The 21942-nt window shown below is 40.3% G+C and overlaps 1 protein-coding gene across 1 annotated transcript in view; it reads right to left on the reverse strand.

Annotated features, from left to right (window-relative positions):
• Bbs7 (Bardet-Biedl syndrome 7) overlaps nt 1–21942 on the reverse strand; it is a 39246-nt gene that overhangs the window by 4916 nt on the left and 12388 nt on the right. The window contains exons 8-15 of the mRNA XM_021655154.2: nt 21746–21876; nt 18841–18925; nt 17807–17909; nt 15467–15659; nt 13529–13603; nt 11334–11399; nt 5155–5294; nt 1207–1371 (exon numbers count right to left, since the gene is read on the reverse strand). Coding sequence (XP_021510829.1) covers nt 1207–1371; nt 5155–5294; nt 11334–11399; nt 13529–13603; nt 15467–15659; nt 17807–17909; nt 18841–18925; nt 21746–21876 — 958 coding nt within the window. The remainder of the gene's footprint in view (nt 1–1206; nt 1372–5154; nt 5295–11333; nt 11400–13528; nt 13604–15466; nt 15660–17806; nt 17910–18840; nt 18926–21745; nt 21877–21942) is intronic.

Here is a 21942-nt window from a genome sequence, read left to right on the forward strand (position 1 = left end):
CAGAAAGAACTTCTCCTTGTCATATCAGTTAAGCCACTAAATATTCAGAACAAAGAAAATTCACTGAAAGAGGCAAGAGACAAAGGCAGACTGATCGATAACTGAAGATTTCTCAAGGGAAACTTTAAAAAGCTAGAAAACTTAGAATTTTCCAGTTTTGAAAAAGAGTAAGTGCTAACCCAGACTATTATTTCCAGCAAAGCTATCAGTCAAAATTGAATGGGCAAGAATTTTTCCCATAATAAAAACAAGTCATGATCATTAAGTCAATTCACAGAAGATCCTGGAAGGATTTCTCCAAATGAAGAGAAAGATAAACACATACATACATGCGCCAGAGCGAAGAAGAAACCACTTCTGAGTAATGATAGTTAAGTAGAAGAGGAAAACACCAAAAATATTACAAAATCAACAAAAGGACAGGGCAGGCAATAATACACACTTTTCAGTTATAAATCTAAATTTCTCTCAACTTCCCATTCACCAGTCACAGACTAGCAGAGGGGACTTAAGTTCAGGAACTGTCTACTGATTGTCTCGAAAGTCCATATGCCACCATCAAAGGCAGAGGCCACCGTAGGGTGAAAGGAAGGTAAAACTTATCCTGAGCAAATGAGGCAATAGGGCAAGCCGATGTCACAGTTCTGAAATCTGGCAAAATAGACTTTAAACCCAAACTAGTCAGAACACATCAGAAAACTAACTTCATATTGATTAAAGGAAGAATCCGTCAAGAGGACAACATATATGAGCTGAATGAACATGGGTGTACTCTGTCTCAGCATACAAATACTAATAGAAGAACACTCACAGGTGGCCCCAACACAGGAAAACCGAAGACTGCAATACCCCATTCCATTGACAGATCATCAGGGCAGAAAAACAGACACATCTTAAATGGCATTATAGATTTAATGGCATAAACAGACATCTTTAGAACATTCCCTCGAAAAACTGTACACAATTATATTTATAATTCAGACATTACTACAGATTTTATATAGACATATTATTGAAAAATATTAATCTTTGCATACTCATTTTTCTAACAATACTTTTACACTCATTAAGTCTATTTGTTTAATAGCTTCTGTTGAACATTATAGATTTTCAGTTACATTATTTTGAAATTATTTCTGTCTTCAAACAAGTTAAAACTTAGGTGTTGTATCTACATTTTGTTAATAAGTAATTAATTTGATTTACCTGTATACACACTCTAGCTGTGTATCCAGAAAGGTGTTCTGGAAGTAAAATGTTGTGCATTCTCCTGCTGGAGGCTTTTCAGGAACTTCGGGCAGGCAGAACACCACCCAGGAGTGGACTTCAGCGAAGCTGAACTGGCCTATTAGAGTCAGCGTGTTCATGGGTCTGCAATCAAGAGGCCAGCATTGGGTGTGCATCCACGAAAATACTGCACACGTAGAGTAAGCAGAATCTCAAACACAGCTAAACACTTTATTCTTCTTACCTGAGTCTCCCAAGTGCTAGAATTACAGGCATGAGCTACCACTCTCGACTTTAATAAACACTTATTAAAAAGTTTTATGGAATTAACCTCACAATCCAACAAATGAACATTTTAGTTTTATAGATAGAAACTTGGATGCTTGTGTATACCTACACTTGCTTGTGCTATGTGTCTTGTAGTTGGGTGATGTACATAGCTTCTCTGTTCATTGGAACATGCTTTGTAGACTAAATTGAGGATACTCAGGTAGATTTGCTTATTTGAAAATTCATCTGGCATCTGTATTACATAGACTATAAAACACACATGAGACACCTCAACTGTAAAGCCTAGCACTGGGCTTAAGGGCGGGCAGGCACAGTTTGAGTCCTTATTTTACTCTTTACTAGCTGTGACCCAGTGACAAGTTAGCAAACAGTACCTTCTACCTTTCATGGATTTAGTGAAACAACTTCTATAAATTATTATAATAAGTCATACCTGGTGGCCACACCTGTAATTCCAGCTATTTGGAAGGCTACAACAGGAGGATTGTAAGTTAAAGACTAGCCCAGGCAACGTACTAAGACCCTGTCTCAAATATAAAAGATACAAAAAAGGCTCAGGAAACAGCTCAATAATAAAAAGATTGTCTGCCGTACAGCAGGCCGTAGGTTTCAAACAAAACAGAAAAAAATGGCCAAAAAAATGAATTCTCTTTAATGTTTCCCATAAATTTTCCTAAGAAAAATATCCTAAGAGAATTTCCCCCTTATATCTTATTCCAATCATACAACCTTTAACGTGCAAGCTGCATGAGAAAGACACAGGCTTTGGGGTCTAAGCACAGCTTGGGTACTTGGATCAAGAAGTGGGCTACTTTTCCAGGCCTCTACTTCCCATTTGCAAAACAGAGACTAGGCCATCTAGATCCTGTCACAGAACAAGGAGGTGCTGATGGGCCCCAACCCTCCCTGAGGATACACAGAAGGTTAACGTTTGATGAGTGAGGTGCCCATGCTCTGCAGACAACCCTCTTGAACTTAACTGGGTCATACACAAAGACATGGAAGTTGAAGGGGGACAGGAGGTGGAGCAACTGGGAAGAGGAGGGGAATTAGCAGGCGAAGGAGAATATGATTAAAATGCATTATGAATATGTATAAGAATTTCCTAATAAACCCATTATGTAAACATAGTATATGCTAATAAAATACTTTTAAAATAATAGAAAATATATAAAAGAACCCCACAAAACATTTGTCACAAAGTATTATGTTACTGTTTGTCTCTTTTCTTTTCTTTCTTTTTTTTTTTTTTTACTTAATCCCACGTTATCTTGTCCCCCAAAATGATCTGCATTAAGGTCCTTACATTAGAAGTATTAGGAGCTATCATAGTTGACTGCCTACCACTATTTTTGAGGTGCAACAGAAGGGAATCTGATCTTGAGGGTAATGCAATGCAGGCTCTTCATAGTGAACCACTGTGCATCCAAATGCTAACCACTATTTGCTCACAGGTACTTAAAGAAACTTCCTACTCAAGTGACCTCACAATGGCAACAGACGACAAAAAAGTATAATTAAACACAGCTTCCAAAATAAGACAAACAATCTTGTATTTATTAGAAATATTAAAGTCAGATCTAATTATTAACCATTTAAGTTATTTTTTAACTTTTAAATGTATATCAGGTATACAATGTAATACTATTCAGCTCTTAAGAAAAATGGAATTGTGAAATTTTGGGGTAAATTGATGGAGCCAGAAACCAATCACCCTGGGTGAGGTGCCCAGAACCAGAAAGACAAATATATGTTTTTTTTCATATGTGGATATTTGCTTTTATGCTTTTGATGTGTGTTTCTTTTAGAATACTCACAGAGGTTAGGTGGTTAGTAAGAAACCAGTGAAGGGGAGGGGAATTTCAAAGGAAGGGGAAATAAATACAGTGTTTTATAGGGATAAGGGGGGTCAGAACAGAAGGACAACATGGGGTGGGGAAGGATGGGTGGCCAGGAAACGTGGAGAGGAATTACACTAAAGTCCTTTTGAAAAAGCCATATGAAACCTCCTACTGTAGAAGCTTCCTAACACACAACCACACACACACACACACACACACACACACACACACCATACATGAGTTTAAATGGGGAAGTAATATTCTAATTGGACATAATAAAGCTACCAAATAAAATCTCCACTACCAGGAATGGCTTTCATCCTTTTGAGTTGTTCGCTTAATGGGATCCTATAGATCACACCCCAAACATAACAGAGTATTGCCAATGCTTTTGGTTATCTTCCAAACTTGATGGTAAGATTCCATTGTTAAAGAGATTACATGTTTATGTCACAAACAAGAAGAATTATAGCTGGCACTCAACTGGCAGCTTGGCCCCTAGTGGTTAGCACTTATAGTGCTAGAAGGTGTTAGATGCTGCTGGTAGAGAAAAAAAATAATCAGTCTCATCCAGCCACAAGCCCCATGTGAGCTATAATCATTACCTGCCTGCAACATACACCCTTTGGTGCAATAGTGGCACAGATATTATGGGAGTAGACAAGCACCTTTTTAAAAAAGGAATTATGGCCCACTCCATGAGGTGTAACCCATATCTGATACTATCAGTGAGGGTTAGAACCTTGGCTAGAATGGTTCATGGGCCCTAGAGGAACCTGCTGTAATTATTCTGCTAAAGAAACATAGCAACAAAACATATTTATTCCCACAGACCAGTGCATTGTTCACTCATCAGAGAAGCTTCTTCTTGCAGCAGATGGTAATTAACACAAAAAACCCACTACTGGTTACTGTGAAGAGAAGAGACTTTGGAATGCTCAGTCCTAAACAGGATATCTATGTCACACGCATCTCCTTAAGGCTCCTTGCTCTTTGTGGAGCAAGGAGCAGAAAGACTGAGAGCCAAAGGTGGTGATGGATAACTTCAAGGAAGCAGCTTTTCCACGCACAACAGGATGCACATATGCACACACAAAGATTGTGTCAGAATGCAGAAGACCTGCACAAGCTCAAGCCAGACAAAACCCTGGCTTAGAGGAGCGGAAGTAGGATGAAGTCTCACCCCTAGGCAAGAAGTTCCTTGAAAATGATAGCTGCCGTGACAGAGAAAAATCAGTCTTCAATGGAATGACCCGGGCAGATCAGCCACACCAGGGTAGGCCCATGCTAAGCCGCAGCCTGCCAAGACAAACCGCACTCCGTGTTCATTTGGCTTTTTGTTGTTTTCCTAAGAGAAAGTGAGTACGTAAAGTTGGGTGGATAGGAAGGTGGGGGAGGAGGAAAATGACCAAAATAGATTGTGTAAAATTCTCAAAGAATAAGTAAGACATCATGTAAAGAGGAAAAATGAAAACAATAAATTTTGTAAAAAGTCTTCCCATAAATAAATCAATAACAGCAGGCACCAGTTGGTGAGACTGCTCAGCAGGTGGAAACACTTTCTGCCAACCCTGCCAGCCTGAGTTTAGGCTCTAAGACTCAACCAATGCAGAGAGTACCAACCGCCTAAAGCTATCACCAGAGCTCCACGTTTGTGCCGTGGCACCTGCGTACCCACATACAGCATGTAGAGACACACATAGAGTTAATAAGATGTGGAAAAGGATAAAAATAAAGCAGGCTTGTCTCAATGACGTAATCTCTTAAGAACACACCATTCTGTCCCATGCCCTACCTGTCGTGGTCGATGAAGTGAGTTCTTTGGTGGAGAGACAGAGGTTTGATGTGGTACTGGCGGACCTGACAAGTTTTTGGTTGAATTCTTGGAGTCACATATGCCTGAAGTGTGCCATACTGGCCTTCAATTGAGCGAATCTCATAACATAGAAGAAAAAAGTAAAAGTCAGCAGAATAAATATATTTTCAAATGCTTACTTAGGTATCAAGTACTTATTTCCAGGCTTTACTGGACTATGCTGAAGGTTGCAAAACATCTATCAAATACTTTCTATCATGAGAAAATAGGAAAAATTTAAATAATTTTGGCAGTCTTTAACAAAATTAATCATCCTCCAAGTTATTGCCATCATATATTTTCAGTCAATTTGTCCCACATTCATCATTCATTCTAAGACAAGATATTCATCCTGAAATAGTGCCCCATGTATCCAAAAGATGAGTGCATGATACACACACACACACACACACACACACACACACACACACACACACACAAAGGTAAAAAAATATCTTGAAATAACTAAAACTAAATTAGAATACTTCATCTTTCTCAGAATTGGGGATTATACAGTGGTATTGTTACAAATCTGTTCACAGAAATAAATGTTTTCCAGGAAGTAAATTAGAGAAGCACATTATAAACCAATTACAGGTGGACTGGAATATTCTTCCAGGACATTTTGAATATGGCTGGTTGAATCTGGAGAGGGTTGAAAACACCAGGAAGGACTTACTAACTTGTACATGTTTAATTTCAGAATAATGTTTGAGGGGCACACCCTCTTTCACCTGAGCTCCGGCTTGCTCTCATACAAAAGTAACTTCTATAACTGAGATCTTAGTTCACACCTTTCCAGTAGATGAAGATTTTTTTTTACCTACATGTTAAATATAAGTCAATGTTTATAGCAAAATTCTTTGCAAATGTGGAAAGGAGAATGGTAAACTATTAACAAAGATACTGAATAAGAATACAGAAAGAGCCAGGCACCTGCCTTTGATCCCAGCACCTGGGAAGCAGAGGCAGGCAGATCTCTGTGAGTTCAAGGCCAGCCTGCTCTATATAGTAAGTTCCAGGATAGCCACGGTTATGTAGAGAGAGCCATCTCAAAATACAAAACAAAACAAAACAAAATTAATATAGAAAGAAAAATAGATATAAAAAATCTCCACCTGGGGTTTATTTTTAAAAGGTAAGCTGGCATTGGAAGCAGAAATCTATAATAAAAAAGCTTTAAAATAAATGCAAGATTCTTATAAAATCATTTTAATAATGGGTAGAGCAATTCACATTCATTATTTACAAAATAATACAACATGGAAACGCTAGTACAAAGGTGCAAGTCCCTTAAAATTCAACTACCCAGTCATCCTGATCACTGTTCATTTGTCTGGCTGTATTCATGTACAAAGTGAAACACCATGAACTCTGCGTGGATGAGTTTCAGTTTCAGCTATGCTAGACATCTTTGCTTCATTTCTAATATTCCACTTTCTCCTTTATCACTGCTCCTCCTATTGTGATTATCTTCTTCCCTTTCTTGATCCACTTATGGTCTCCCTCGTTGTATACTCTCTGGTAGAACCCGGGCATAGTTCTTCCCTTCCCTTTCTCCCTATCATTGTACAAATATGTGGATGTATGTATGTGTGTGTGTGTGTGTGTGTGTGTAAATTTTATGTTTTGCTTCAATCTCCTCCATGCCAAAAGCCACTTTAGTAATTTGAAGAAATGTCCCGTTTTAAAGGTTCTTGCAGGGGGGCCCTTCAGGAAGTGACTGCGGTAGTTTGAATAGAACTGGTCCCCACAGACTCAGGTGTTATGATGCTTGGCCCATAAGGAGTGGCGCTATTCGAAGGTGTGGCCTTGCTGAAACAGTGTGTCACTGTGGGAGGCAGGCTTTGATGTCTCCTATGCTCAGGCTATACCCAGTACAGCACACAGTGCCCTTCTCAAGCCTGAGGATCAAGCTGTAGAACTCTCAGCTCCTTCTCCAGCACCACGTCTGCCTGAGTGCGGCCGTGCAATGGACTGAAGCTCTGAAATTGTAAGCCAGGCCCAGTTAATGTTTTCCTTTAAGAGTTGCTGTTGTCACGGTGTCTCTTCACGGCAATAAAACCCTAACGAAGACAGAATGGACCCTGAGAACCCTGACTAACCAACAGAGTTGATCCCTGGATGGAGTTCTGATCTGACAGCATTGTGGCAAGTGGAGTAAACTTCTGCAGGTGCTGCCTCAGGACAGAAGGCGCCACACTAGGTGAGTGTTGGGGGAAAGCTGTCTCTGAGGCAGTTCTCTGTTGGTCACTGTGCTTCCTGGCCAGTGAGGAAAGCTGCTGGACTCCACCACGACATGCCTTCCTCGACAAGGAAGCCCCTGAAACTGTCAGGCAGAACACACCCTTCCTCTCTGAATTGCTTCTCTCAGATACCTGGTTGTACTAACCAGCAGAGACAGATCAACTAATCCGTTATAACAGCTGCTGACATCCACTGCAGTACCACATGAGTGCTCCCCTGGTGCTCTCTCTGGTTCTAACTTAATCCCTCCACAAACACTGCTTCAATTCACTATATACATCTCTGAGTATACACTACTGTGTCTTTATTGTTATTACATAGATACTCCTATATCCCCATTGCCTGTTTTCCAAAATGGCTGCAACAATTATTTTCCCACTGATTCTAGTCCCTCGATTCATTCTTGTTACCCACTGATACTGTTCCTTGATATTTTTGACAGACTGCTAGATAAATAGAAATTTCTCCTTAAAATTCCTTAATGAGAAAGAATTTTTTGTTAATTATTTTGATTCCTTCTTCTATTCGTGGCCTATATATACCTGTTATTCAGTGGTCTTCATAACAATTCAGAGATTGTCTTTATAGCTTATTAATATCTATTATCTGGAAGACAATTTTCTTATTTTTCAATAACTAGCTACATATTTATTTACTATATATGGTACAGAATAAATGTATACTAGGTCAGACCCAGTGGCTCAGGCCTGTAATCCCATTACTCAGAAATCAAAGCCTAGGCAGAAAGAGCTCAAGTTACAAGCCAGCCTACAGTTCAGAGTACACTCAAGGCTGGCTTGATCAACCTGGTCTCTAAGCAAAAACGGAAACATGGGCTGGAGAGCACTTCCTATACATGTACAAGACCCTGGATTCCATCCCCAGTATTAAAAAAAAAAAATCCATTTAATTGTTTTCTAGATGGAAACAGTTGTGCCAACATCAATTTTAACATGTTAAATCAAAAAATTAAGAAATTAATCAATGAAAGTTTGAAATGGGCTGTATTCTTAGAAACAATTCTGTTGTGCTACATTATTTATTATAGAAATGCACCCATTATTTACACCATGCTCATATATCTTTTACTATATCGAATGGCAAAGTCCTGTCTTCCTTTCTTCCTCTTTTCCTTTCTTCTCCTCCTTCCTTCCCTACATTTTATTTCTCCTTCTCCCTCCCCATTATTTGAGCCAGGATATCACTCTGTAAACCAAGCTGGCCTTGAACTCACCTGGCTTCTTCTTTTTTTTTTTTTTTTTTTTTTTCATAATTTTCCTGGGGCTGTTTTCAGGAATTGTTTTTTCCTTTTGAATTTAATATTATTATGTTCAACTTTTTAAGAGGAAGACTGCTTTTCAAAGTACTGATACAATCTTTTTTGGTGATATATGTTACTGCTTATTTGGGACACTTACAAAATAGGTCTAAATATACTCTTCCAGAAATAACAATCTATTTTTCACTTTTCCCTTCAGAATTTCTAAATGGGTACTTATGCAGACCCAAAGGAAATGTTCGGAGGGAAAAGAAATTCCAGGGAAGCAAGGGATAGGCACGGTGCACAGCGTCTTTGGTCGCATCACTCTGAGCTTCAAAACTGCAGTGCTGGGGGTCATTCAGATGCTAATCCTCACGATCTGGTTAAACCTACCCTTGTTGTGTAAACTTGCCTAACTCATTAGATCTGATTGGCTGATTAAACAGCCTGGGCAGGGTAAAATAGGGTAGGTGTGGCTAAGGTTCCTGGGCAACTAAGGACAAGACAGAGGGACAGGAAGAGGCAAGGAAGGATGATGCACGATGGGTTAGCATGGAGAAGAAACCACAGGGCTGGGAGGAAGGACTCCAATAAGGCCCAGATGAAGAAGACAAGCAAGTGCCATGGGATTTTGTATGGAAGGCAGACCAGATGAGGAGGATTAAGGTGGATAGCACTGGATGGGGGCTGGGAGATGGATGGTGAGGTTATTGAGACAGTATAGGTGAAATATCTGCCTGGCCCAAGGTAAATAATGCAATTATAAACTCTAACAACTGTCTGTGTCTTATTATTTGTGATAGCGGGTTAAATAATACCGCTGTTATAATCTTAGGGTTAATAATAAACATTATATAGCCCAACGCTCATTTTTTATTACTACAACATTTCAGGAATACCAGGGAAAGGATTTTATAGACCTTGATTCAAATCATAGGTAGTGTGACAAAAATTAAAAAAAAAAAAAGTAATTCTCACACTATAAAAAATAATCAAGTGTGTGCTGTCCTCAATATTTAATTGTTAAAATGATTATAACCATTATATTACTCAAGACAATTTAAATGGCTGGAAATATAGTTAGGAGGTGAAGTAGTTGCTTACCATGCACAAATCCCTGTGTTCTAGTCCCAGTACTACAAAACAAAGGCCAAAGCAAAACAAAATATTTAAAGTTTTCTTCAGAATAAAAGGTAGTTGTCACTTTTGTTTGTTTATTTTTGTTGTTTTGTTTTTTTTATACAGGTTCTTTTATGTGGCCCTGACTATTCTGGAACTCACTCTGCAGCATAGATCTCACAGAGACCCTCCTGCTTCTGCCTACCAAGCACTAGGATTAAAGGTGGGTCTCACTATGCCTGGATAAATATAATAATTAAATGACTAAAGTTCAATCAGCAAAATCTAAACAGTAGGAAAATAAAATGACTACACAAGTTCAAAATAAGTTTGTTATATTTAAAGCATGAATGGACAAATATGTAAAAACAAATCCAAAGAATTGAAACATTATATTTGTAATAATAATTATTGTCAAATTTTGACTGAAAATAGTATTATAGTTTCAGTTTTTATAAAGAGCACTCATCTAGCCAGGCAGTGGTGGCGCACACCTTTAATCCCAGCACTGAGGAGGCAAAGGCAGGTGGATTTCTGTTGAGTTCGAGGCCAGCCTAGTCTACAGAGTGAGTTCCAGGACAGCCAAGGCTACACAAAGAAATCCTGTCTCGAAAAACATAAAACAAAACAAATAAGAAAACCAAGAGCACTCATCTTTTAAATATGCTAAAATATTTACAAATAAAACAAATATGTTGTATTTGCCTCAGAATGATTTTAGGTAGCAAGTGCCATAAAACAAGGTTTCTATGGGTTGATCATCAATTTTTACACGTCTGGAATTTCTGTACTAGAAAATCAGCAAAGCCAGGCCTGGTGCCACACATTGGTAATCCCAGCACTTGGGAGACTAATTGCCAAAGTTCAAATTCAGCCTGGCCTACAAAGCGAGACCAAATCTCATCCCCACCACCTCTCTCCCTGCCAAAAGGAAAGAAAACTACAAAAGAAAAATTTCTGTTAGAGGAGCGTCAAGAGCAATAGCCAGAGGTTGGCGACTGAGCCCTGATAGCAGGTGCAGTGGCGGCATGAGCTACACCCCGCTGGTCGTTTGGAGGTGTTACTTCAAAATGATTCATTTCAGGGAATTTCAGTGCAGAGGAATGACATCACAGCTAAGACACAAAGGAAACGCAAGTTCAAGCATTCAGGTCCTGAGGCTGAAGAGGCGGCTGGTGGTAATGAGCGTGCACTGCTCTCCCTAAGGTCCTGGCTTCAGAGCCAGCACCCACATTAGGTGCCTCTGAGCGCTGCAGAACATCTATGATCTCTTCCAGCCTCCATAAGCACTGCATTCACATGTACACAAACATACACACACAAACACAACACACACACACACACACACACACACACACTCCAGTTAAAACCCAAAACTTGTAAAACTTGTTCTTGAGCATGAAGAAAGAAAGAAAGGAAGGAAGGAAGGAAGGAAGGAAGGAAGGAAGGAAGGAAGGAAGGAAGGAAGGAAGGAAACGTCTAACCACTTTACCTTGAGCTCCAGCCTGGTGGTATTTGCCTGGCACCGATAGGTGGCAAGAAGAAAGTTGTCATTGGACTGAAAGAAGGTAAAGTTGAGAAACAACAAAACACCATTAATAATACTATTTGCTATTTACTTGAATAACGATTACTTCTTAAAAAAAGGATTAGGATGGTGAGGAGGGAGCCGTATGTTGAAAGGGATAAATATGTGGTAAATTTGAAAGTGACAAATTTGTCTTTCTGCTTTTCAAATATTTTAAATTCCATAATAAGCATTATTTCTTGAGAAGCCACAGTCCAGGAAACAAGTTTTAAATTAGCATAAAAATAATCTTTTCAAATAATTCCACAGTGATGTAAACAAAACAGGCTAACAGGGTGCCTTGTATCCTCGGTTGGCTCAGCTACGTAACCAAGCATAAAGGAGAACTTCTGAGCCTCCTGTTTCCGGCAGAGTGATGGGGTCACAGGCATGCACAGCCGTGCGGGGATTAGGGAGTGTAGGGCATGGAACCCTCCTGAGGCTTTGTTCATGCTAAGCAAGCACTCTAGCAACTGAGCTATAGCCTAGACCACACATACGTTACCTATCAGAGCAAACTCGGAATAAAATATTTATTATACTTCTTGTGTCACTGGGGAGGGGTGAGACAGAGTGCCTGCCACACAGCCGAGGCTCACCGTGCACCCTGCCCCTTCAAGTGCTGGATTACGGGGTGAGCCACCAGGACCAGTTAATTGGCTTTGCTTTCACATGCGCAGGCTCTTTATGTTTCCTCCCAAACATGTGACAAACATTGTATCGACGACAGGAATGAGTTAAAGTTTTTTTCTCTTAACAAAAAGGAAATGTTTACTGTGAGATTCCATTTAAAATAAGCTCAGCTGCTGGGGTGTGGTAATGCACACCTTTAATCCTAGGACTTGGGGGAGAGACAGATGGACTATGAGTTTGAGACCAGTCAGGGCTACACAGAAGATTTCAGCCCAGCCAGCCTTTCCGTAAGATTCTGCCCCAACAGTAAACAGATAAACAAAATAAGCCCTTCATACCTCATGTAGCTTTCAACTTTTTCTTAGCCTATGTTTTAATTTTTTTTCCCTTGGTGGTTCTGGGGATCATATCCAGGACCTCACACTAATGACACTAAGCAAAAGCTGGGTGCGGTGCCACACACCTGTAAGGGAGGCAGTCGGGCGGATCTATGTGAGTTCGGGGCCAGCCTGGTCTACACAGAGGAACACTGTCTCCAAAAACAAAAATGAAACCAACCAAACCAAAGAATGCTAAGCAAGCATTCTACCACCAAGTTACACCTCTACCACTCCCTTTACACATGTGCACAGGGCTACCTACCCAACCCAGTCACCTGGTCCACCTTCTCCAGTGCATCTATGTTTTCTCCTGTCCCTAAGTTCTTTTCAGGAGTCATGCCTTGCTCTGACACTGCTTTCTGCCGGTATAAACAGGAAGGAGCAGGCTGCCCCAGGACTAGCATCCTCTAATTACAGGTACTTTATAAAGTCAGGGCTCAACAAAAGCCCGCTGACGGCATCTGTGAGCATCTGAAAAGCCTGGAGTGCACCCGAAAGAACAAGGGAAGGAACAGACGTGCTGATGCAGGGAGGCGCAGAACTACAGCATTGTGAGGGAAAGCCTGGAAGGACTTCTTTGGCAGAATGACTGTGCAAGAAAGGAGAGGCACTCCTGCTTAGGGCTAAGTCGGGAGATAGAATTAAGAGCTGAAATAGAGAGAGACTTCAAAACACAACAAACATCTAGACTCACGTCCAGCAGGAAACAGGAACCTTTAAAAGGTTTTGAGACATGACTCAGTAGCATTTGTACTTTACAGAGACCCCTCTGGTAGTGGCGGGCGGAGAGCAGTCTTGAGGTGAGTGGCAAGACTGGAGGCAGGAAGCTGAAGGCGTAAGTTGTGTAGCAGGACATGATAGGGCCTGGAGTGGGTTAGAGGGGAAGGAGGATGAGGGCAGGGATGAGAGCCTCCAGGGGTCTAGGGCAGGGCCTCAGGGTCAGGACATCTGAGGACAGGGAATGAACAGGAGCAGGTTCTAAGAGAAAAGCCAGTGTGGGAAGGATGGAGCGGCAGTTTCAAACCCTGACAGCACTTACAAACTTCACTCAAAACAGTACAACAAAATCCAAAACCTGAAGGTTTTTTGTTTGTTTTTTTAACTCACCTCTGTGTCACAGCTGCTAAAGCTCACAACAGCAGAATTCTTATCCACATCGAGCAGATCTATTGGAACGTCACTCTACAGCAAATATTTAAAAACAAAAAGGTTCAGACGGAAAACCTAAAAGTATGCATAAAATGTTTACTCTAAGGATTCTCTTTAATCCCAGTTTGTTTATGTCTTAAACTTGAGAGTGTAAATACTCTTAATTTGCTTATATTCCTCCTTCCCTGTTTGTTGTTGTTTGAGACAAGTTCTCTGCATGTACCCCCAGCTGATCTTGAACTCTGTATGTAGACCAAGCTTGAGTTCCCAGAGATTTGCCCACCTCTGCTCTCCATTTCTGGGGTTAAAGGCTTGCTTCACTCCAGTGAGCCTGGCCTTAACTGGGATCCTCCTTAGACTTCTGAGTGTTGGGATTATAGGTGTGAACCATCATGTCCAGCTAGTGGTTTATATTTCAAGAAAGTAAATTCAATAAAGAGTACATTTTATCTTATAATCATCCATTCTTTAATATTTAGGTTATCAGAACTCACAGAACACTCTCTTACCTCCTTAAAGAATAATCTTCCTGTTTTGTTTAAATCAGTGAGCTTATTGGGGCTTTAATCATGGGGTCATTCTGGGCAGTTATGTGTGTGGATATATGAATGTGTGTATGTGGACAGATGTGTAGGTGTCTTCCTCAGTCATTTCCTACCTTGATTTTTGTCTCTCACTAAACCAATTAGCTAGACCAGCTGAGCAGAGAGCTCCTGGGGTTTACCTGTCTCTGCCTAGTGTTGGGATTACAGATGCAGACACCTATGGCTCCAAATCCCAGAGTGTGCACGGCAAGCAGTTTAGCAACTGAGCACTCTCCCTAGCTGCGGGCTCATTTTTTAATCAAGCTGAATTTCATCTGTTACAGACTTAAGCATGTGACCTCCTCAGCAGGGCAGTTTCTAAGAGAAAGCTGCTGTCCTGAGGAATGTGAGACTGGAGCCGAGAAAGTGGTTTCGTGTGGCAGCCTGGGAACTAACACAGCTGAAGAAGGTTTCTTCCATCAATTAATAATCCGATCCTTTATTGCATCTTTTAGACAAATACATTTTCTGCTAATTTGATACCCTCCTATCTTTATGGGTTTCTCATCTAATTATTTTCTGTCTATCCTTTTCTTCCATAGCTATATTCCAACTTAAATAAATAAACCAAAAATAGTTGTGAGTTACCCATTATTATCCCTAAATTTCACCCTTTGAGATTATCTTTTTTGTCTACTAGAATCTCCTGGGTTAATAAGTAAGCTTCCATCTTAGTATATGGAGAGTCAGAAAACATTTTAACACAGGCATTGAACATTGGAGCCGTTCCTGCTTTGTTTGTTGGTTGGTTGGTTTGTTTGAGGCAAGGTCTTACTCTATAGTTCAGGGTGGCTCAAACTTCAGCAGCCCTTCTGCCTCATCTTTGTGAGTGCTGCAATCACAGGCTAAGCCATAGCACCTAACAGACACTGGGGTTTTCTAAGCCACATTGCGGCTAAGATTCTGCCAACCGTGGTGGTATATGCCTTTAATCCCAGCACTCTGGAGGCAGAGGCAGCCTAGTCTATAGAGTGAGTTCCAGGACAAAGTCACACAGAGAAACACTGTCTCAAAACAAAACAAAACCAAAGAAACAGAGGTTCTCCCAGAAGGCAGCCAAAGAAGGAAATCCTGTTGTCCTTTCTATTTCTCCTGGAAACAACTTCACACATCTTTTGGCTATAGAATAAATAAAATAACCTACAAGTAAACTGACTACCTAACCAAAGATGCACAAACATTTAAAATTACTAAGATTGAAAATGTTTATAAATAATAAGTGTATGTGACTGTTTTGGAAAACAACAACAACAACAACAACAAAAACAGAACAGATCTAGCCTAGAACTGAGAAAAGAGGCATTCAGCTTACCTGTATTAAGACATTATCTATTGCAGTCCGCACCTCTAAGACGAGGCTGTAGCTGGCGTCGTCTTTATTGAGCGTGAACTTGTCATTTATGCTGAATGAAGGTACTGTTGACTTGGCCTTGCTTGACTGCGAAGCCTGTTGGTAGTTTTCTCTCTCCTGCAGCACTTTAAGCTGCAGATGTTCTAGCTCACTCCTGCAGGGAAACACACACAGTCTTATCACCCACTGACATCTGAGATCCCTACAGGGTGCACAAAAAGAGTGAGAGATTTCCTTTTGAGAAACCGGGATTAGACGCTGAGTCAGAAGAACTTCACACCAACAGGAAAAAGTTTTGCTTCTATCACTGACCAAATGATTCCACATCATTTACCATTGATCCGATATCTGAAACATCTTTCAGCCCAGTAACAGTGTTACTAACAGGGCTCTCTCAAGGCAGGCTGCAAATGACCAGCTCCAACACACCACAGCAGCAGCTGCACACACCACTGAGCAGAAGAGAAAGTAACCCACGAGCTACACAGCAGACGAAATGACAGACACGAAAGCGTGAAGCCAGTAAACATACTCTTTTCTATGGGTCATTAAAGTAGACACACAATGGGGAGGAGGCTACCGAATACTAACATTTTCGAACTGGCAAGGGTGATGAACCAGTGGAACCACTGAAATTCCATCGAATGTGGGGCACCCTATGAGTGCTGACAAGGGTGTTTTGGTTGAAGCGAAAGGTTACACACAAATGAACTAACACTTGGGACAACACGAAGGTTAGCTATCCAAATTTAGGGGACAGGTCTGAGAAGGAGACTGAATGGGATGTATGCAATAAACAAAGAAAAATATTAACTAATCTAAGAAATAGTTACTAATCAATATTACATATTTACTCCAGTGTTCCATGCGCTGAGTGAACAAAAGAATATAATCTGTCACACAGCTTCTGTTCCGGTATGATCAAGATGGGGACGACTACATTTTTTAAAAAAGTTGTTGGGGGCTGGACAGACGGTTCAGCAGTTAAGATCATTGGATGCTCACGATCACTCCAGTTCCAAGAAACCTGACCCTCTGTTCTAGGCAATGTATTGAGGCCCTAACACAGCAGTTGGTCACTAAGTCTACTTGGTACTTTTAAAGTATGTGCGTACACATGTTCACATGCATGTCGGTTCACTGTGTATGGTCCACACGTATGTAAAGGCAAGAAATTGGTGTAGGGCCTTCTATTGAGGCAGGGCTTTTCACTGAACCTGGCTTGGTAAACTGCAGGCAGTCTTGCTAGCTGGCTAGCCAGCCCCAAGAATCACCCATCTCTGCCTCCTGAGTGTTGAGGTTACGGTAGGCTACCACACTTACCCAGCTCTTTGCCTGGGTTCTGGGGATCTGAACTCTAGACTTTATGGTTTCCTGGCAAGTGCTTTCTCTACTGAGCCAACTCCCTATTTCCTATTGCAGAAACTAGGGTACCGTACCTGAATGAATCTGGCACATTAGTTTGTATGATGGTTTCCTGGTGGTCTTTACAAACAAGAGCATGCTGCTAGTACTTGTGGCATCTGTTGCCTTAAAAGTCCTTGTAGCCCTCAACTACCACCAAAAAAGGTGAGCTCTCACTTCCTTAAGAATTTAGCAAAGGCTATAAGGATGCCCAGCCAATAAAAGTTTTAACAACTTCCATTTCCTTATTGTATGTGAGCATGGGGTCAACTTTTCACAGGACATATCAAATTGAGTAGGCTGTGAAAACAGCACAAAAAGTAGTCAGCATTATTCAGGTCCAGCAAGAGAACCTTAAAGCTCAGAAGGGTCGGATCTTACAGAACAATATAGTCAGCATTGGAGTTAATGAAGAACTCTGTTCATTCATTTGTCCTGCTCTGGGAAAACAGAAGCAAAACACTGTAAACCCCCCCCCCCCCCCACACACACACAGCTAAGCAAATAAACAAAATGCAATTCTGGAGCAGTAAGAGAGACTAAGGCACCAGGTGGGTGTGGTATGGCACACCTGGAATCCAGCACCTTGGAGGCAGGAACAAGGGGATCAGGAGTTCAAGGTTATCTCCAGCTACAGAAAGAGTTAGAGAACCGCCCGGGCTGTATAAGAACTTGTCCTCCGGAACAAAAAGAGTAATGTATAGGGAAGGTTGCATATGAACGCATATTTCACTCCAATATTAATCAGCACTTACTGCTAAGTTTCTTAAGTCTATAAGTTTTCATGAGATATACCATTCCTATTAATAAAACAGAGCAAGTGATCCTATGATTCACACAAAGCGGGGGACAAGTACAAACTTTGATGAGATGAAAACAGCAAAGAAAAGCCGTTACCGTAAAGAAGAAATTTTATTCTGCATTTCCTGGTTTAGTTTCAGTTCTTCACCTGGTCCACTTTCCTTATGAGTGGGCTCTGTAGTCAGCCCCGTCACCCAGCCTGGAAAGATGAGTTACAGTCACACATGACTTACTGCTGACGGTAAAAGCAGGACACAGGACTCCTAATTATGCTCCCCTTTGTCCACCACCATCAACCTAGCAGCCCTAAGACTTTTTAGAAAATAGAACAAAAAATTTAAGCTGAAAAACATTCATACCAGGAAGGAGGTACGTAAGCATTTCATGACACTCCTTTTTCCTTGAAGTGCTATAATCTTTCAGTTCTTAAAAACTTCAGTTTTCAAGTATGGTATAAATCAGTACATTCTAGCAAATTTAAAAGTAGCTGACAAATCAGAATTGGCTGTTACTAATAATTATCATGGAAATTTGTACTCATATGAGAATTTTTTTAAACTTTAAAATTAAGTTTTTGATATGCATTAGGCCAAAACATAGTCTTGGTTTTAGTAAATATTTCTCTTTAAACTGAAGAATAGCTTTATTGCAAAGGCACTAGAGATAGGCTAAGCTCTCTTCAAAATATCATTCAAATTTTAGATCTAACACGGGGCCCTACACATTTGAGGCAATGAAACCACTGGGCTATATCCCCAGCCATTTTTCCATTTTTTTAATATTACATTTATTTGTACAGGGAGCAGGAAGTAAGGGGCAAATATGCCAGGGCATACCTGTAAAAGAGCTCAGACAGCATGCAAGAACTGGCTCTCTCCCTCCCCAATATGGGATGTGGGCATGGAAGTTAGTTATCAAGCTTGGCGATCACGTGTATCATATACCGTATCCTCCCCCCTTACACAGACATGCACACATACTCACACACACACACACACACACACACACACAAACATGTGCGTGTGCACATACATGCATATACAAATGTAATAAAATCAGTCAAAAAACCTTTTGTAAACCTAGATTTTGTTTGTTTGAGATTCCTCAACTACCCACTCGCACTCCCTTACCTGAATATGTGGCCAGCACAATTTCATCATAACCATCTTTCCCCACACACCCACCCTGGATCGATGTGATGCTTTCAGACAACATCTAAAAGGAAGGTAAAATCCACTTCATTTCAGAGTCATGCTAAAAGAAGTCAGAAGACATGTCTTCATGACTCCAGCTACTCAACATATATTTTGTGCATATTCTTCATGTACAGACACTGAGATCAGGAGAGCAAAGTCTGAACAAATGATAGAGAATGTCAGCATTTTTAAATATCGGACAGAAGATTAAAAAAAAAAACTAGTGTATTTGTGACAAAAATATTTATATAAAGAAGAGAGGCTTGATAAATTATATAACCAATCAGCTAATTTAGTCTAGTCTGCAAATTTCTTCAGAGGATTGTTTTTTCCCTAATGAAAAAAAAAGCTATGCATTCATTGAATGTTAACTTCTAAAATTTTCATCATAACCTTATGGAAGTTGTAAATAATATTTTAAAATAAAACCATCATGACATTTAAAAATCCCAAATTATTAACTGCAAGCCAAAACTTCCTTTTGCAAGAATGAGGCTGACTTCAGCATAGTCTTTTCGTTTTTATTGACACAAATTTAGAGATCAGTCCCCTAATCATTAGACAAATAGAAGAAACAGCTCGGGAGATAGGACCATTTAGTGGCAGACATGAGTGAGCAAGCAAGCAAATACTATGTTAATTTCTGAGGTAAAAATCAGAAGGTGGAGACGGCTTGGGGTCTAACAGGAAACATTTCTCAGGGAGGGGTAAGAAAAGCGCACCATCGACTACTGTGATATGCTTGACTTCTGAACCATTCCTTGACTCCTGCTTATCAAGATGACTTTTTAGACCAACATGAACAAGTTTGAACATCTGCCAAATGGTCAACTACCTAACATTTAATTTCAGCGGTGTCCCATCTGTAACACGCTTTGTGAACATCGACAGTGTAGCCTCCACGAGGCAGCATGGGGAAGCCCGGGAAGGGAAGGAATCACAGCTCGTATCTGAATGCCCAGCCCAAACATGTAAACACCCTTGGGAACTTCATTTCCAAAGTCATGTGTTAATGGACTAATCCAACTAAGGGCCAAGGGGAGGGGCTTTTGAAAAAGGATTTGATAGACAAAGTCTTCAGGAGAGTCTCAGGACTGGGTCGTGGGGCATTTGTAAGAGAGAAAACACAAGCGCAATCAGACATCTCCGGTATCTGTGCTCTTCTGGGAATCTGACAGCAGGAACACCATGACCAGGTGAAGGCCTACTCCTTCCGCCTGAACCAAAGCCAACCTAACCTGCACCTCTCTAAAGCAGCCTGCCCTCTCGGATTTTAGTATGCTAATCAGAACCACTAGTACCAGCATCAGGGTATGAAACAGGATACTATATAGCCACAAAAGGAATGAAATCCTGTATGTTGAAGCAGTGCAGATGGAACTGGAAATCGCGTGAATTGAAATAAGCCAGACATAGCACACATGTTCTCATTTCTATGTGGAACATCAAGTGTGGACCTCATCTAAGGAGTTAAGGACAGGATGGTGGCATAGTAGCTGTTGAAGAGTAGGTGAAGGGAAGAATAAGGAAAAGTTGATTGATTAATGCGCATTAACGTATATATGCTGTGAAGTCCTGAGAGTGAATTATAATACAAAAAGGAAAAGAGCACTTGGCCCTGTATAGCGACTGTAGATAGCACTTGTGTGCCATGTATGTCAAAGGGCTACAAGACATGATTTTGAGTATTTGCACCAAAGAAATATGTTTAACACTATTTAAACATTATACTCAGGCACTGGCAAGATGGCTCAGTGGGTAAAGATGCTTGTTACCATGCCTGACAACCTGAGTTTGATCCCTGGGACCCACATGATAGAAAGAGAGAATCAACACCTGGAAGTTATCCTCTCACCTCCACATGTATGCACTGATACGTGCTCCACGCCATATACACGCACATACAAAAGCATACAAGAAATATCTTTCTACAGACATTAATACATAAATTCACAAATAAATGTAAGTTCTTTGTATATGTATCAAAACATCATATGATGCCATATGTAATTAATAAAAAATAAATAGAAAAAAAGATCCCATGTATGCCACAACACTTGTATACGCTGACTCTGTACTATTTAATTACGTTTCAATTCTTTGCACTAAAATTACTTTGCCTAGTATTTCTTCTTTGCTAAGAAAGCTGGTCCTTAAGTGTCTAGAGGCGAGATATTATTACTCCTCTGCTTTAAGGCAGTTCCTATGGAATCCTAACAATATGACATTCATGTCTATGCTCTTATTATCTTAAAACAACAACCTCATCAGTGAAAACCAAACATATGTTTCCCCTATACTGTGTTGTTATGATTTCTAGAAACTAGAATAAAATATTTAATACATAGGAAATTAAATATGATATTTAAGAGTGATAATGAAAAAGGAATTTATTGTCCAGATTAAGGGCAATACTCTGCCATTCAAACACAAGACTAGACTAGAGATTTTGATAAAGTATTTATTTATTGGTCCTGCAGGTTGGACAGGGCCTTGGGCACACTAGGAAAGTGTTTACCACTGAGCAATATCCTGGTCCATTTTGGGACAGAGTCTCACTGAAGATGCTTACTCTTCTTCAAGGCAGCCCTTGAATTTGTGATCTTCCTGCCTCCACCTCTTGAGTTGCTGGGATTTAGAGGCCTCACCACCAGATTGGGACAGAATAACATTTTGTTTAAAAATAATGTTGTATTACATTTTAATTTACTAAAATTCAAACTATCAACCATCTCTACAATAACCATTTTCTTTTGCATCTGTTTTATAGTATTAGGGATAGATTTATACACAGTTGGCTACAGCCCCAGGCCCCTCACAAACCTTTCTATTCACTTACTTGATCAAATCGTAGCACAGGTTCATTTGCATTCTCAAAGCTATACACTTCCACCATTCCATCATCTCTCCCAACAAGTAAATCTTTAACTCCGTCACCCATGATATCAAAACTGTCAATACACAAGATACCTATATGAAAGGGTGAGTTAAAATAACGAGAGTGGTGAGTTAGAAAACCAGTAGATGCAGCAGAAT

This window comes from Meriones unguiculatus, chromosome 2, assembly GCF_030254825.1.
Source record: "Meriones unguiculatus strain TT.TT164.6M chromosome 2, Bangor_MerUng_6.1, whole genome shotgun sequence".
In the NCBI taxonomy this organism is placed as follows: domain Eukaryota; kingdom Metazoa; phylum Chordata; class Mammalia; order Rodentia; family Muridae; genus Meriones; species Meriones unguiculatus.